At 41.3% G+C, this 16,052-nt stretch overlaps 1 protein-coding gene across 1 annotated transcript; it reads left to right on the forward strand. All coding sequences in view use genetic code 11, as the record gives it.

The window, feature by feature from the left end:
• Positions 1-1,327: 1,327 nt before the first annotated feature.
• On the forward strand, positions 1,328-13,675 carry EGR_07649 (hypothetical protein; the record flags this gene model as incomplete). The annotated part of the gene is made up of 11 exons (XM_024496898.1): positions 1,328-1,496; positions 2,491-2,540; positions 3,099-3,143; positions 4,471-4,564; positions 4,925-5,033; positions 7,606-7,763; positions 8,111-8,175; positions 9,461-9,553; positions 10,312-10,370; positions 10,422-10,590; positions 13,544-13,675. The coding sequence occupies 11 exons, from the start codon at positions 1,328-1,330 to the stop codon at positions 13,673-13,675; spliced, it is 1,143 nt and encodes a 380-aa protein (XP_024348680.1).
• Positions 13,676-16,052: the final 2,377 nt, after the last annotated feature.

Here is a 16,052-nt window from a genome sequence, read left to right on the forward strand (position 1 = left end):
TTTGGTTGTGCCTCTCCTCCTCCTCTTGTCTTTCATTCCCCGTGCTACTTCTCTTGCTCGCCCTCTCACACACATAGTCCCACTCTGCAACTCATTTCCCCACCACCTGCAACTCCTGTCGTGTATCCATTTCAAAGTGGCGAAATTGGCACTTCGGCTAATTCTCGAGGTTGCGGCTACAGGTCCTCCGTCCTGTGTTCTATTTGGTACACCTACTTGCTCGTGAAACGCTGCAACAGCAGTTCTCATTGGGGACAGAACAATCAAGCTGCCCCAATCTCCATCTACTCGCCCTTAGTCTAAGGGGAAAGAGGAGGGGAAGGAGGAGGTGTGGACTGATTTTTCGCTGTTTGTGCAAAACTGTCAAGTGTTTCTCACTCCCGTTTTTTTGCCGCCAAGAAATTTTAACCGAATTAAGTTCATTTTCATGGAAAGTCAAGTCTTAGAGTGGCTAAGGCTCAAAGAATGGACTCTGCCTTTTGTCTCAATACGTAAGTTAAATGCCAGATCGATCAGATGGATGAAGAGTCAAGGTACACCACAATAAGAACTTTTTTATTAAGCGCTTTTCTCAGTAAAATGATACTACATTTGCTCTGTAAAAGGATAATTATCTGACCAACAAATGGTGTTCCAATGGTTTGGATAAGGAAGCCAGAAGAGCCGTCGTTTCTTCACGGATATAGGGCACATGTGTTAGGAGTTTTTACAAACATTACAGCAGAAATTGGTTACTCTGTTAGTCAAAGACTGTTCTTTCTGATAAGAAACCACCTTTTCCAGATAAAAAGCGCCTTAGTTGTAAAGTGTCTTCACTCATTAAAACATTGGATGCCCCTATCTTGCGGTCCCTTTTAAAGGAGTCGGGCGGTGTACGGAAGTAAACTTTACCACCTTTTTCCACTTTTCACAAACTGATTTACCTTATTACTCAAGGGTACACAAAAATTAACCACGAATATGCTGATAATGATGACGAAGGTGATGATGGTAGTAGTGGTGGTAAAAGAGACTTGACATCATTTAGCACTTGTTAAAACTAATGTCGGGCTGGAAAATTGTTTGGTGTTCCTTGCTTGGTATGTTAAAAATGGCAGTCTTTATGATATCTATGGCCATTTAGCCTGGGCTGGTCTAGGTCTTCTCATCCAAAGGAGTGCTTTGACATGGGAACCAAGCAAAAAGCTGGATGAGCAGCAGAAAGTTGGAACAACTTTTAGTTGAAAAGGCTTTCTTCGCCTTTTGAATTGACAAAATACCATCAGAACACTTGTACATGGTATGCGATGAAGTCCTCTACGCCCTGATTTGCACCTACCTCAAGCGGATGTGCCTTTTCACTTCCTGGATAATTATAACTGACTACGAAAGGGGACAGAATGGAGAAGAGATCATTGTTGTCAGACAACCCTTCAAGTGTAATTTTCCACACCGAGGCAGGAAAGCTGTTGGAAGATTAAAAGTCAGTACCAACAAAATAAGTAATGACGACGAAAGTAATTCTGAAGATCCCCTCCATTGGTTAACTAACTTTAAGAGGGTTTTTTAACTTCCTTTAAATGAAATATTGTCACGAAAGGAAAAAACAAAATGATATAAAGTGATAAACCTCCCCGTTTTTGTTTTGCGGATTTCAGTTTGATTGATAGCCCAATTTTGTGTGCCTCATCAGAACCGCTGCAATACAACAATATTACCCATTTTGAGGCATTTATCTGTGTCTTAGTAGGCCTCCTCTATGACAAGATTTACGTCTTCAAGTATGATGCAGTATTGTTATCACGATCACCAAAAAGGAAAGTGATTGTGCTCTATAGTCTGGGTAGATTGATAATCATGTCCTTCGTTTTTTGGCAGTAACAAGTCTATGCTACTAGAAAGTGATCTGAGGAGCTAGTGTGGGGTTGACTTTTCCATTTGTACACTTTAGGAGGTAATATACAGTCAGAATAAACCGGAATACATCTGCTGACCTTAACGTCACCCATTTGTTTTAAACACTGATTATTTCCCTTTTTATCTGTAAAGCCGCATAGGCAATGTTTTTGCGTTAGGTGGATGGAAATTCGCCATCCTCGTGACCGAAGGGGCGACAACGATCCCCGAGGAGGAGGAGACAAGCTTTGATTCTTCGACAAAACTTTGATCACTTGTAGAATGCAAGAACTTCTCCTCTAAACGCTCTTCTCTAGTCACTGATCAGAAACTGGGGGCAGCAGTTAAAAGATAACAATGCATGTACGTATTATACCTGTGATACACAGCTCCGTACGCGACGAAACACGATACACTATAAAGCCACACCACTTGTCGGCCGCGAAGATGAGGAGCTCAAACCGATGAGAAAATTGTGTGATAAGTGTCTCTTTAATTAAGAGTCAGATTAACCCAATCCGTGAACCAACAGGCTCTTCCGGTTCCCAGAGGGGCCTCCCACCCTCCATTTCCTCAATAAAACATTAACATTATGTATTGTACTTACTTTTACAGCTTATGCAATACAATCTGAAAGGTCACATAACCTCCGTGAGTATGAATATGTGTGTGTTTACCCCAATTGAGCCTATTACCTCTGCCCTAACTTTAGTTCCTTTCTCTTCATTCCACTAACTCATTATCGTTAATATTCAAACTACTACGTACTCACTCCGCCCACTACGGCAGAAGTGGTTTTAGAAAGCTATTTAAAGCTTTTATGGGCGATTCTCACGCATTGCTTATCAACTCTACCTTTTTTGAGTATTGAAGACAGTAGGTTGGGCTTGCATTGTCCCCCTTTTAGATGCACAGTCTCCTACGTTAACGACCCTCCGTCTGCTTCAGCCAAATTCACTAAAAAAAAAAAACAAACAAAAAGATTGACACTACGAAGATTGACAGAATTAAGTAAAATAAAAAGGATGCACTGTTTACTAGACGTTGAGTTTAACCTGTGGGAAGATAAAACCACAGAATTTTTGAAGAAGAGTAATTTGCATTTCTGTACTTTTAACTTTTCCTTTGAGTGCCAGTCTTGCCTCCGGTTAGGAGTTTATTTATTTAAACGCATACACAAATTTTTTCCTCGCATTAGTTTGTTTTAAATAAACTTTTTTTAGGAAGCAAGACCTACAGCACAAGGTACATTACTGCTTGAAGGGCAGGTAAAACCATTAAAATCAGTAACCGAGGCTGCGCTGCCTGATAGACATCTAAATTGAGTTGGTTGCCAAAAGCAAAGTGTGCCATTTCGGATGTTTGAAGGCTTACCCTCAAAGGTGGAGTTTGACTGATTGCTGGAATACTGGGTGACGGAAAGGAATTTGTGGTCCTTTCGACTTACCTTAGTAGTATGATTTGCTGCTAATATAAGGTGGCTTGACAGTTGAGAGCATTTGTCGTTGCACTGCGAGGCATCAAATGGGTCTGCCTCAGTTTGTCAGTGCCCTCCCTACCAACTTTAAAGAGCTCCTCCCTCATTCGCATTTCCACATTAACAAATGTGCTGAATCAGTGAACACCAGTGCTGTGGCTACCACTGCGGAACGTCTCCAGCACCCTCTTACATGGCATGAGGAGGAGAAACAAAAGAAGGGAGTGTAGCTTTGGAACGTGCTACAAAAAATGCTCTAGGAATAACAATTTTACTTGCCTTGTGAAAGAATCAATCATTCCTCATGGGAAAGCTGAGCCCGTTAATATGCGCATCAAATGGACGGGGAAAGAGGAGGCGGAGGCTACCAAGGAAGTGGATGTTATACAAATCACATTAACATGCAAAAAAACATAAAAGGATTATCCATTTCCTGTTCCTCATTACCTCTTGTCAGTTGACGCACTTACAACAGTGTGTCACCAGTCATCAGTCTATTAAAGGAATAACTGGTGACTGACAGACCTGTGATGGGAAACGATTTCTTCAATGTAATACCCGTTAGGTCAACTATCTCATCTCTGGTTATCACCAAAGGATGCACTACTACTATTACTACCATCGTCACTACAACCGTGTGCGACACCCTGCAGTCGGAATCGTCGGCTATCCATTAACCACGTGCTGCGATTGTCAAACAATTATGATTGACATCTATCTTATGAATATGATTCACGTCTTGCTTCCTCTTCTTCACCTGTCTCCCCTTCCCCCTCGTCTTTCTCCTCATCCCCTTCTTCTTTTCCATCATCATCTCCCTGCAAAATTGCCAAAGTCATTCTATCCAATGACAGATTAAGCAGTTAGTGGAAGGAACATTTCTTTCTTATTTTGGCGAGCAACATGAAACATGACATCGCACCTAATAGTGCACATCACCACCATAAAATTTTCCGTTGAGAAGGTTTATAGGTAGGGTGAGAGGAAGGAGAACATCATCCCATCCATATTCTCTCCTCAACCCCATCCCCGTCCTCCGTGTCCTCATTGATAATATTTTCCAAGTGATAATCACCAATTCCTGACATTGCTCCTTCCCTCAGACACATGCAATATAGATTAGACAGTCGGGAAATAAAAGTGCATACATGGAAACGGAGGTGACTAGAGCTAAGTTGTTTGTCTCCAGAGACAAAACAGGCTTACTCAAAAGTAGGACTTTAGCTGCAATCCTACGCCTTAGTGGAAAGAGATTAGCAGAAGTAATCCTGTTTCTTTCCACTGACTAAGACAACGTAAAAAGGTTCCTATCCTTAAATAATTTGCACTCTACTCCTAACACAGCCACGGGATTGGTCGTCAACTGCGATTAATCAAGTAATTCATTAAATAATCACTTTCGTTCAATGGTCAATTCAGGTCCCTTTTTCGTAAACTGGTTAAGTAAATCATGCTTTTTGTCGATTATAACGAAAAAAAGAGGCTAGAACCATCTTAAAAAAGACTCCAAAAGCCATAACAATAAAATAAATTCAACGACGCTTAACTTTTGTTTTACGTTTTACCAAACAGCCAAAAGCAATAAACTCACAAGTTTCCTTGCGTGCAAAGACCACAATTTGACGCAAGCTGCAACAAAGGCGCCTCTTGAATACTTGAATATATATGCTGCAATTTTTCGGTGAGGCCTTTAGAAACCTCAGTTCTGCCTTCCCTCGCCCCTAATGTGGCCCTGAAATCAGCCTTGTACTTGGCAGCCTCTTTTAAGCCTTTTTGATGCATTCGTTTCGGTTGTTCCTTAAAGCCTATTTTTTTATTCAATGGTAGGTACTTTGACTTGTTTGGATTGTCTGTCGCCTCAACCTCCGTGATGGTAAATAAAGTTCACATGACAAAATAAAACGTTAGTAGTGGAATAAACAGAACCGGTGTTTCTCTGAAACACAAAGATTGCCGAGATCGGATGCAATTATTTCCGTCCTTTCAAACTGATCTTATTCTTTAGATTATGCAGAATAAATTTGCCGTTAAATGTGTAAAAACCCCAACGTAGAAGGGACTCTTTGGATGTAGAAAATTCCCACCATTAAAAAAAGAATGTTCACTGACTTTAAAAAAAGGAATTCAAATACGGCTAGATGGACTGGTGAAATTCGCATGCATGACCCTCATTTTTTTGCGGTGGCACAGCGATGGACGGTAACTTTTGAGGTAAAAGTTCGTGCACATTTATGCATTCTATATTTGCCTATAAAATAGACTGAACCCATTAAACGGCTTTGAAGAGACCACGCACTTATGATTTTGAATGACTCTGTCTGTGGAAGCCATCATAAAGTGCTTCTCCTTCGCAGATTTATCCCCACAGATGTGGACAGTCCTAAAACCGCATGCATATTAAATCATAAGACTTCCCTTTTATGAAAATGATGGAGGTTACTCCTTACCATCCCTTTTCAGCTGGGCGCAAGTATGTTGAGAGATCCACTTCTTGTAAACAATGCCGTCAGCAGAAACACTCCTGTTTTCCAAATGTCGACGCTGGTTTGCATACCTTCGCGGCATTACCATCGGATACCAAGCAAAGGTGACAAAGGAGAGAGTGTCATTCATTTAAAAAATATCTTTGGAAGAATACGGAGGACGAGGAGGGAACCTCTATTAGGCACTGTTCTCCTCTCTTCATCCTACAGTCCAAACCTCATCAGTAGGCTATAGAGTGACGATGTCATGGGTCATTTTGCTTGCCGCAATAAGAAGAGGATGATCCCTCCAATGATTTCTTGATTGACTGCTTGAATTTTGCCTATTCCAAGGGAGAAGTTGGTGACGAAGGAGAAGAAGAAGAAAGAGAGGAGAAAGAGGAAGAGAGGCCAGGTGCGGAAGGGCAATTGGGAGGCGAATTGCATTGAGTAGGTAGATGTCAGAAGTGGTCGATGCGTAGCAGACAATTTTATAGTTGTTGTAGTGGACGTATTAGTGGCACTGGGGCGTTTGTTGATCCGCGGAGCATCTCAATACAGAAGTCATTTCCCAACACAGATTGGTGAACCCCCCCTTTCAAGCAGTTGTTCGTTAAACAGACCGAAGATGGGTGGCACACATTCATGGATGCGCCAACGAAGAAGTAGGGAGTGACAGATTGCAAATTGTCAGCGTGTAGAATTCATTTGCGAGTTGGCTTCTTATGCGATGTGCGTGTCAACTAGTTATTTCATCACTCGTCTTAAATATTACTAGACGTGGTTCTTTACACGTTCACCTCCACGTACTTGTACTCGTATCCGTGCTGCCATGAGCCTCGACATTCCCCTGAAGAACACTGAAGTCGCTCACGAGGTGACGCCTCTAACCCTGAGTGATTTTTTAGCAGATTAGGGTTTCGGAAAACACTTTGGTGTAACATGCTCTGCTATCACTACTCCGCCTCTTCCGCCTCAACCTCGTTACGCCAAGTGAGAGGGTGTGCGAGACATTCCAAAGCGGTAGCCACAGCTCTAGAACCGAGATCAACTGCATTGGATCCACCCACTTATTGATGAAGGGATTGAAACCATGGATGAATTGATAGAGAGTACAATGTTGAGTATTGCCCAACCAACAGTCTAATTGCGTCTATTTGATGCTCCAAAATGCATTAACAAGCATTTTACTAGTCCTTGTGTGCGATAACAATTCATTTTGCCCAGCTACACTGAGATGAGTCTACCCTTTTCTGGTCATCTGATAAAGAAAGTAAAAAGTGATTTCCAGATTTCTTATTCACATTTTTCGCAAATGTTTTTTTGCCCTAAAAAATCCCATCAGTAGGGCCGAATGCAATCCCTACAACTCCTAATCTTCAAACCAAATTAAAACGATTTTTAGGAAATCCCTGCTTATTTTCTTATAAATCCCCTTTCATAATTTATTCTTCAAAATGCTTGTTTATTTCACTACCTATCTTTTCTTTCGTGTCGTTTAAACAGGAGTCTCATTCTACAGTCTTTTGGTCGTTTTGATTCTAATAGAGAAATGAGCAAATGTTAACTTCAAAATTTTAGTGTCCACTTGATGAAATACAACGTTTTGAAAGCTCCCGCTGATGTTACCCTGTCAAGGGAAGTGTACAAGCAACTGAATAAACAGGAACGAGTTTAAACAGGTACCTCACACTTTCGCATTATAAGATCCAAACAAGCTGGAACTCGCTTTCACTTTGGGCAATCACCATCCAGTGCAACGAAATCATATTTTATGTAACTTTTTAAAAGTGGTCCAAATTTATTTTTCACAATTTTAATGATAGCTGAGACCTTTTTAAGGCAAAAAACTGACACTTTACGAAATTTGGCTGCCATACAGAAAGGAAGTGCCTTACACACTGTATCCGGTTGTGTTAAGTCCTCTCGGTTGGAGCGTGGGCGCGGAGGTGTGGACTGTTTACGCTAGAAACCGTTGTCCTAATGGATTAGTCTGTGCTCGGATGAAATACATTTGCATCAGCCCCTCAATTCAGAGCTTTGTGTAATTTCTTTCTACTATTTTAACAACTATTTTGGGTCCACTGGAGCCACAACGCCGGGTGGAATGATCAGCAGATTGGGAAATCTTCTCTGTATAGAAGGAAATATATGAGCGAATTTCCTGTTTGTTTTAATGAGTCCCCCTTTCTGCCAACTTAAATGGGATTTACTTGTGATCATAAGCAAGTGTTTAAGGCCCCTCACGCTGGTGCCCTCGCTGATCTTTAAGGCTGTTTGTTAGCATAAATTATAGAAAAACACTGTCAAAGTACTTGGCTGACTGTTCATAAAGCACACTCACTCTTCCGTGTTGTGATGGTATGTGTACGAGCGGGTTGAGGCATGCAGTACTGGCGACCTCGGAAATATAAACAGTGGCAACTTTCCCACTCCCATGAGTCATGCGTCAAGGTGGGCGGGGAGGTGACGGAGGGTTAGGGGAGGCATAATTCTGAGTGAAGAATCCAAGCCATAAAAGGTGTTTTGGTGTATTCGTTCATTTATTCATTCATTCAAATAGAGTAAGTGGGAATTTGTAAATGGAGCATCAAAACCCTCAAGGTGATAGCTGTCAAAATCCTATCCACTAATGTTTGGCTTATAAATAGGCCCCCGGAGTTGATTGACTATGCAAAGTGACATATTAGATTTGGAACCAGAGGTTTAATCTAATCAAAAGGTCCTATGAAACCGATGTTTGTGCACATTTACCCTCTATTTACACACTATAAGTGTTTGTTTACAATTGCTTTTGTAGCCCCGATGTGTGGTGATGCTAAAGACACGCCCCTTACACACTCTTTTGAAAACAATTTGCTGAATGGGCCTTTCAGGCTCAAGGATTAGATGGCCATCTTGGCATTGATGACTTCTTTAGGGCTGACGAGGTGTTCTACACTGGTGGCCGTGGTAATAGAACCCAATGCAAGTGAACATCAACCCCGACTTTGTTTGCTTAGCTTATTTTAATGGAGTCGCATGACATAGGACCTGTCAAAGTCGCCTTAACTTTCCTAACCTCAAATCCTTCATAGCAGTGGCTGATAATGAGCCAAGCAGCTTACCTTTCTCCCATGATATCAGCGAGTTTTTCACCATAATATAGAGATTAAAAAGACTTTCTTTCTCCTGTTGCTTTTAGACCAATGTTCATCCAGAAAGTCGTTAAGGTATGAAGTTCATTTGATGTAGAAAATTTTCTAGCTATTCGCACAACTTTCCAAACGCATCCATCAACATTTAAACAATGATGCAACAAGGATTCCTTCGTCGCTTTCGTCTTGCGGTTAATGACGGTTTAAAGGGAGACCCACGATAGCCAAAACAGAAGACGTTACCGATTAACTTAATTTATAAGAGACTTCAATAAGACCAAGCTGGGGAAGTAGTTCCCTCGTCAGTCATGGCATAACCAGCTTGGTTGATCCTATCGAGGACACCACCCCAGAGGCTAGCACCTCCGTATCAAAGGGTAATCTTGGCCGAGGAATGATTCCTCAAACATCTAGCAGCGTGACATTTGGGACCCCAAATGTCCTTGAGCTTTCTCCCTTTTCGGCTTTATAGACTTGATGTACTTTTTTCCACCTTTTTTTAATGCCAGATCCACAAACTACAACATTTCATTAACACATACCAAAATTTATCGCTAAATGTACTTGCTAATTTGGTTAATTTATCAACTTTTATATCTCTAGTAAAACACAACTGCCACTAAAAGCTTAAAGTGTGCCCAGTTTATTCTGACGGTGAAGCAACTCAACTAAAGGTAATGTTTCCTTGACATCTACGGTTGACACAATGAAGTCATTGGAAGAAAAAAGTGCACCCGACTTAGTTAGGATGTGGAAGCACCTTTCTGGTGTGAATTGTGAGAATCAGTATTTCCAGGTGTGGCATTCTTGCGGTTTCCGTTAGGGTAGACTAGGTTCAATGTGGAATGCTAAATTTTGCTTGACAGTCTGTCATACAAATGCCTCCTCCCATTGTCCACTGACCACACTTGCGTGCGCCTTTTACTTCAGCCCCCAACTCTACTGCATTGTCCAAAATTACGCAAAAGTAAGGCGAATTGGACGCAAATGTCAAACTGTATTATCTTTAGGCTATTGAGTTTTGCAAGATCACGAAGAGCTTCTCGCCTATTTTTAGGCCTGCCAAAGAGATAAAACGTTGAATTTTTGCAGAAGTGATACCATTTACCTAGAGGCTGAAGTCTTCACGGCTACCGTCCCAAGACAGCAGTCGTATAAAGTGGAAGAAGGGTGTTGGATAGCGGAGCACAAAGTTGAAAAGTGAAGGATACAGTTCGGGGTGAGTAGTAGAATTTCTTCGGATTTGTGTGTTAAATAAATTACATCAAAATCGTGTATCACAAAAAATGGAGAATTAAGCAATGGGGATTTGCTTAAACAGGCAAGGAAGCATCCAAATTCATGTTCATTCATCTTAAAGGAAAAAGCCTTTTTGCTTCTTGTAAACTTCAATGTAATGCTTACGACTATATATACCTTGTAAAGAATAGATAGTCATGAATCTGGCTGTTAGTTTGGTATTCACTTTAGCACTCTACTAAATCGTCCTTTATGTTCAGTCGCCACATCATCGAATATGCCACTCCAAAAAAGCCCGGTGATATGGAACTCGTTTTTACTTGTTTCAGGAACAGAGTTTAATTTATTGCTGGAACTGTGGCTACCGGTTTGTGACCGTCCCCCATGGAACAAGGAGGAGGTATGTTAGTCGAATGCCGTAAACGGACGTGTCACACATGAAGCAATCTATCAAATAGGATTCCACCGATGAATTACTCAAGGATAGACGCGTCATCTTGTGGACGACCCCATCATTTTTCACAGGAATGCGAAAGATCGTGGTAGCACAAATAAGTGTCCTAATAAGTGGAGGTAAACGTGTGAAGAGCCACCTCTAGTGATGTTTGGAATAAGTGGATGACAAGCACATCAAGTGGGAGGGGAAAGTGGAGGGGAAACTATCACGCATAAGCAGAAGCCTACAAAGTGCAGGGACCATCCATTTCACATGCCTCACTACTCCTTTTGTCAGTTTGTTGGACGAACAACTGACTGAATGTATGACTGGTTGATTGACTATTCTATGGTGGAAAATTACTATGGTATTGTATGGCTAGTTTGGCCAGCGAGCATCACTTTTTATCATTGCTCGTGTGTATGGGTTGCACAGCAGATGGAATCGTCGGTCAGGCATTGACCACTTACTGCGAAGGCCAAACAATTAAGGATGATATCTATCTACTTAGTAGGATTCAAGTCTCACTTCCTCTTCGGCATCTTCATTTTTTCCTTGTCATCTATCTCCTCCTCCTCTGCTTCATTCAAATCTTAACCATCTTCTCCCTGCGAAGCAACTGGAATCAACTATCCAATCAAATGACTGATCAAGCAGTGAGTGGAAGGGATGTCATTTTCCCATTGCGGCAAACAACACCACACACAAAACCACACTAGCATAAAACCTACCAGTGGGAACAGGTACGAGGTAAAGTTAGAGGGAGGAGAACACCGGGTTATCTTTGTTCTCCTCTCGTCTTTGTCATCCTCCATTTACTTCTGATGATATTTTCCAAGTGATTAGTATCATTTCCTTTGTCAACTTTGAATGGCATTCTATGGGAATGTGATGAATGCATACTAAGTAGAATAGGCATTTAGGGAAACACAGGTGCCATAATGCAAACGGAGGTAGCAAGGGCTAATACCTCTTCTTTATTTTCTTCTGCTAACAAGGCACGTTTTGCAGGAAGTAAAACTCCCATCAAGCTTGTGCTTCGCTGAATAGATAATAGGGAGTAACTTGGACCACTTCCATAAATAAGGAAGCCTTCCGCTATTTCATGTATGCGGTGTCAGAACCGAATACACTTGTTTAATGCCATAATTCACTACCGTAAAGATAAGTCCGAAATTTTTTTATGGACTATGGGGTTGTACTTTAAGACTGCCTCTTCAGACAGAGATATTAAAATCCAAAGTACGTGTTCCCTTCAAAATAGTTTAATTGGTTTATCTGGTTTACAGACGACGCATGTCTGTTTTGATGTTGCCTTGGCAACACCATAAACATCCCATCTTTGCCTTAATTTTTGTAGTTCACCTGATGTACTTCAACAATGCCAAGTCAGAATCACTAACAGATTGGTTGTTTGATTGATAGCACATGCAGATTCTGGAAGGGAAATGACCTCCCTACCCCGGAAACTTATTTTTTAGTTAATCCCTGACCGAAAACACCCCCTTATTAATTTAACTTCCGCATTATTCGGCTTCCAACTGTCACATGCCATTGTCATTATGTATTTCACATGTGCAAAGGTGGTAGCGGGTATGACAATCCCTAACCTACATTTCTTGCTGTTTCAGGACTTACCAAATCGTAGAGTCTTCGTTGTTTCCCTCATCGGTCTCTGTTGTTAAGTCCTTCAATTGGTAATGCTGATTTGTGAATGAAATGCAGATTTGTAAATAGGGACGGGTAGTTGCAACGGAGAATTAAGATATGTAGTCTCCCCTGGGAGAGCGAACCTCGTTTCGATGGACGGCTGTGATCTCGGTAGATCCAGCAAAACAAACATTCCCCCTCCTCCAGGTAGACACCATCCAGAACCTTATAACAACCGATGAAGTCTCATATTGCAAATACGCCTTTTCCAAAGGTTGTAAACTCGAGATACCATCAGCGCCTTGGCAGGTTTACACAAAGACAGTGATGTCAGGAGCAGTCAGGTTTCACAAAGAATGACAAAAGTTTAACATTGCAGTTGGTAGGGCGCCCAAATCCCCACCAGATTTTATCTGTATAATCCACCAAAACAGTGCGCGTTTAAATGTGCAATTCAGTGCCAACAGGACTTGATGGAAAAGCTTCAAGTGTTTTGCCAGATAAATGTGTGAAGCCAACTGGAGAAATTATCAATATGGAGATAAGCTGGGATGGAAAATCAGTTAATCTGCTTCATTGGGGTTTATACGGACCCTACTTCAAAAACCAACTGCCATAGTGCGGGGATGAGTTTAGCTAGTAGCCTCAAATCGTATTACACCACTTCTAAATCACAGTGGTTTTGTCTTTCATTTTCTATCCCCCTTTGAAGTATATTTAATGGTTTAACCTCCGTTTAGACGATTTTTAAAGAATTTCTATCCCAAGACTTGCTTTGATGATTGAGACGTCATACTTTAGAGTAAATGGCTTAACAATAGCCACAGTGTATGGTCAGTAGCGTCTACACAAGTTTATTAGTCGTATGTTTCAGAAAATAAAGATATTTAAGACGAAGTAAATAGCAGTTGGCTCACCATAATTTGGTATCTTTCAAAGCGCTTAGCGTGGAGGCGTGAGGTCGGGAAAATCCCACGACCTCGCTAAAATATAATCACCTGAGTGAGTAAAAAGTAGGTATATATATATATATATTCAATAACATTTCGGCAAGGACAGAAATTTCGTGTGTGGGACTGCCTAGATTTTAACGAACTATAAATTCTGGCCAGACTGCCCCAGCAGTATGTACTATAAGGCCCGAAAACCTTCCTCGCTCTTACTGCTAATTTCCAACTTTAAACCTATTTACTACATTTGTGCAGTATTCTCGTGAATTGACGCGCGATATGATTTGCGACAAAGAAACTTTTTTACCTCTGATTAGGGTTTTTCTTCTCAAACGAACGAACGTGTAAATCATAAATTTTCTATCATAAAATACTTATTTTCAATCAGTAGTATCTCCGTCTTCCCCAAATCACCGCTAGTTTCAAAAAAAATAGCACTTTACTTTTAAAATTTGAAAGTAAACTTTTTAACTTAGGGGTTGCTGCCAACTTTTATGCTGATAGCGCCAAATTTTACAGTCACTCTGGCTCCTCTAAAGTTGGGGGCAACATCTTGAGTACCAGGGATACAATAAATTATTCATACTTAATTCAATGTCATGAGACGGAAATGTTACCGCTGGGGAATTCAAGTGATAAAATATTTAATCTAAGGTACTGCTTCATTGGGGGTTGAGCACTACGGGGATATCCATTATGGATGCTAATAAACACATTTGGACCAAAATCTTTTAAGACCTTAGAACCGGTTGAGGTGTGCCAAATATCCTACTTGTGTAGCCTATAATTTGCCAGCTATTACCATGAACTGCTATATAGTTTTCATTTTTTCTTTTGTAGTCCCAAATTTTATTTCTTCAAGTAATGTGATAAGTGTATAATTCGGATTAAGTGACAGCACAAGTTTTTCCTGTGATATTCTTCGGTGGAGAAGTTGAAAAACTGTCTGGAAGCTCCTCTTAAGGAGGCTCAAACAGACCTTAAACTTTACTTTTGGGCGTTGTGTTTTGTCCCATTTTTTGCACTACTGTCAGGTCTACCTTGCAGGCACTCAGAGGCTCACCACCACCATGGAGAGAAATATTTCCATGGGAATGTGGAGGAATGAGAAGCAGTAGGTATTACGGTGACGATATGCAACATTAGGTTCGCCGTCTAGAGTAGCGTTGCTTTTTACAATGAAAAGCGAACCTATATTTCAAAGGCTGACTGGTTATGCCTGGCTTTCATAAGTGTGGGCTTCTACTTTCCTTTCTCGCTTGATGAGCGTGTCGACTAGTTGTTTCGCCATTTATTTCAAACCTCACCGGAGGTGATTCCTCACACGCCCACGTCCATGTCTTTGGTCACGTATTAACGCTCTCTTGAATGACGGGGTCGTCTACAAGGTGATGCGCCTATCCTTGAACGATTCATCAGTGGAATCACACTTTATGGAATATTTCAGTGTAGCGCCCTGCCATCACATTCTTCTCTTGCTCCTCCTCGTCATGTCGTGCAAGATTTTGAACCAAGTCAGTCTCAGCTTGTCAAGCATACTGTCTCGATGCTCACGCATCAGGTTCTTCGGAATATCCCATTCGACTGTATGACGATTGAAAATGAGCGAGTTGGTAGAGAGTCCATTGTGGACCACTAAACCGACAGACGGACATACGTCAACCCACGCTTTGTAACAATGAATGCAAACAATGGCAAGCATTCCGGTACTCTCTATGGCTTACCTTAAGGACAGGGAATGAACTCCATAGCAGACACAAACATTTTTTGATCGGCCGGTGCATACGTTTACCCGGTTCTTACCCAAAACTGAGTTTACTTTGTCTCAACAATTGTCAATTGTCAACAAATGGCACCTTTTTCACCACAATCGACCTGCATGCCTTTTCACTTTTTTAATGATTTTTTAAAGCCTATTTTACAATTGAAACAAATTAACGCCAATGAGATTGGTAAGATTTTATGTACACCTTGATTTCTTCTATGCACAAATACATTTGTGATTTTTCGATGGAAGTTGCAAATGGGAGTGATGTTTGCAATTTAGATAGGCATTATATTGTAGTAAACGCAGCCAAATCTGGGTTTCGTGCTCAACCTACAAGGCTAAAATCTTGTATTAGGTGTTGCCACGAGCAAGCCCCCTGGATTCGACTGGGAGAGGGTTGGGCCTTTTTGGGGGGTTTTAAGCACTTGATGTAACATTTACCTATTGCAGTGAGAGTAAAGTGGAACCATATTTTATTGGTAGTATGTCTCTGGTGTGAATAGGTCTACTTTTTCAAACTTTGCTTGAATAACTATTCGTTTCAGTTAGGCTGGCACTGGAGGCGCCGCACTTGCACTTCCGCTGGGAGGCATGGCCTCTGAGTAATGTTAGTGGTCCCTCAGCCCATGGAAGCAGTGGAAAACCAACCCGATCCTAAGGAACATCTACTTAGACTTCTGTAACTGAATGCTAAACCCTAACGTAATGAGAGACAAGTATCTACTGAGGATAGGCTGGAAAAGACGTCTACCTTCGGAAATAATCCAAGTACTGTGTTCTATAGGACTGATATTAACAACCGAAGCGACAATAGACGTGAACCATCTGGAAAGTTCGTTACGGAGATTTCTAATGGCACCTGTATGAAGATGAAAGCACCATCCATCCTCCACTTCTTGATGACCTGGATAGAACCTAGATGGATATACAAGCGTAAAGCACTGAATTGATAAAGGTAGCAAAGAAAAATGGGAGGGAAACCTCATCACCTAAATCAAATGACTGCCTTTGGACCAGCATTACCACGACTAGTTATGAACACGCGTGATGGCCAGCAC

Source organism: Echinococcus granulosus, assembly GCF_000524195.1.
Source record: "Echinococcus granulosus chromosome Unknown EG_S00083, whole genome shotgun sequence".
NCBI classification, from domain to species: domain Eukaryota; kingdom Metazoa; phylum Platyhelminthes; class Cestoda; order Cyclophyllidea; family Taeniidae; genus Echinococcus; species Echinococcus granulosus.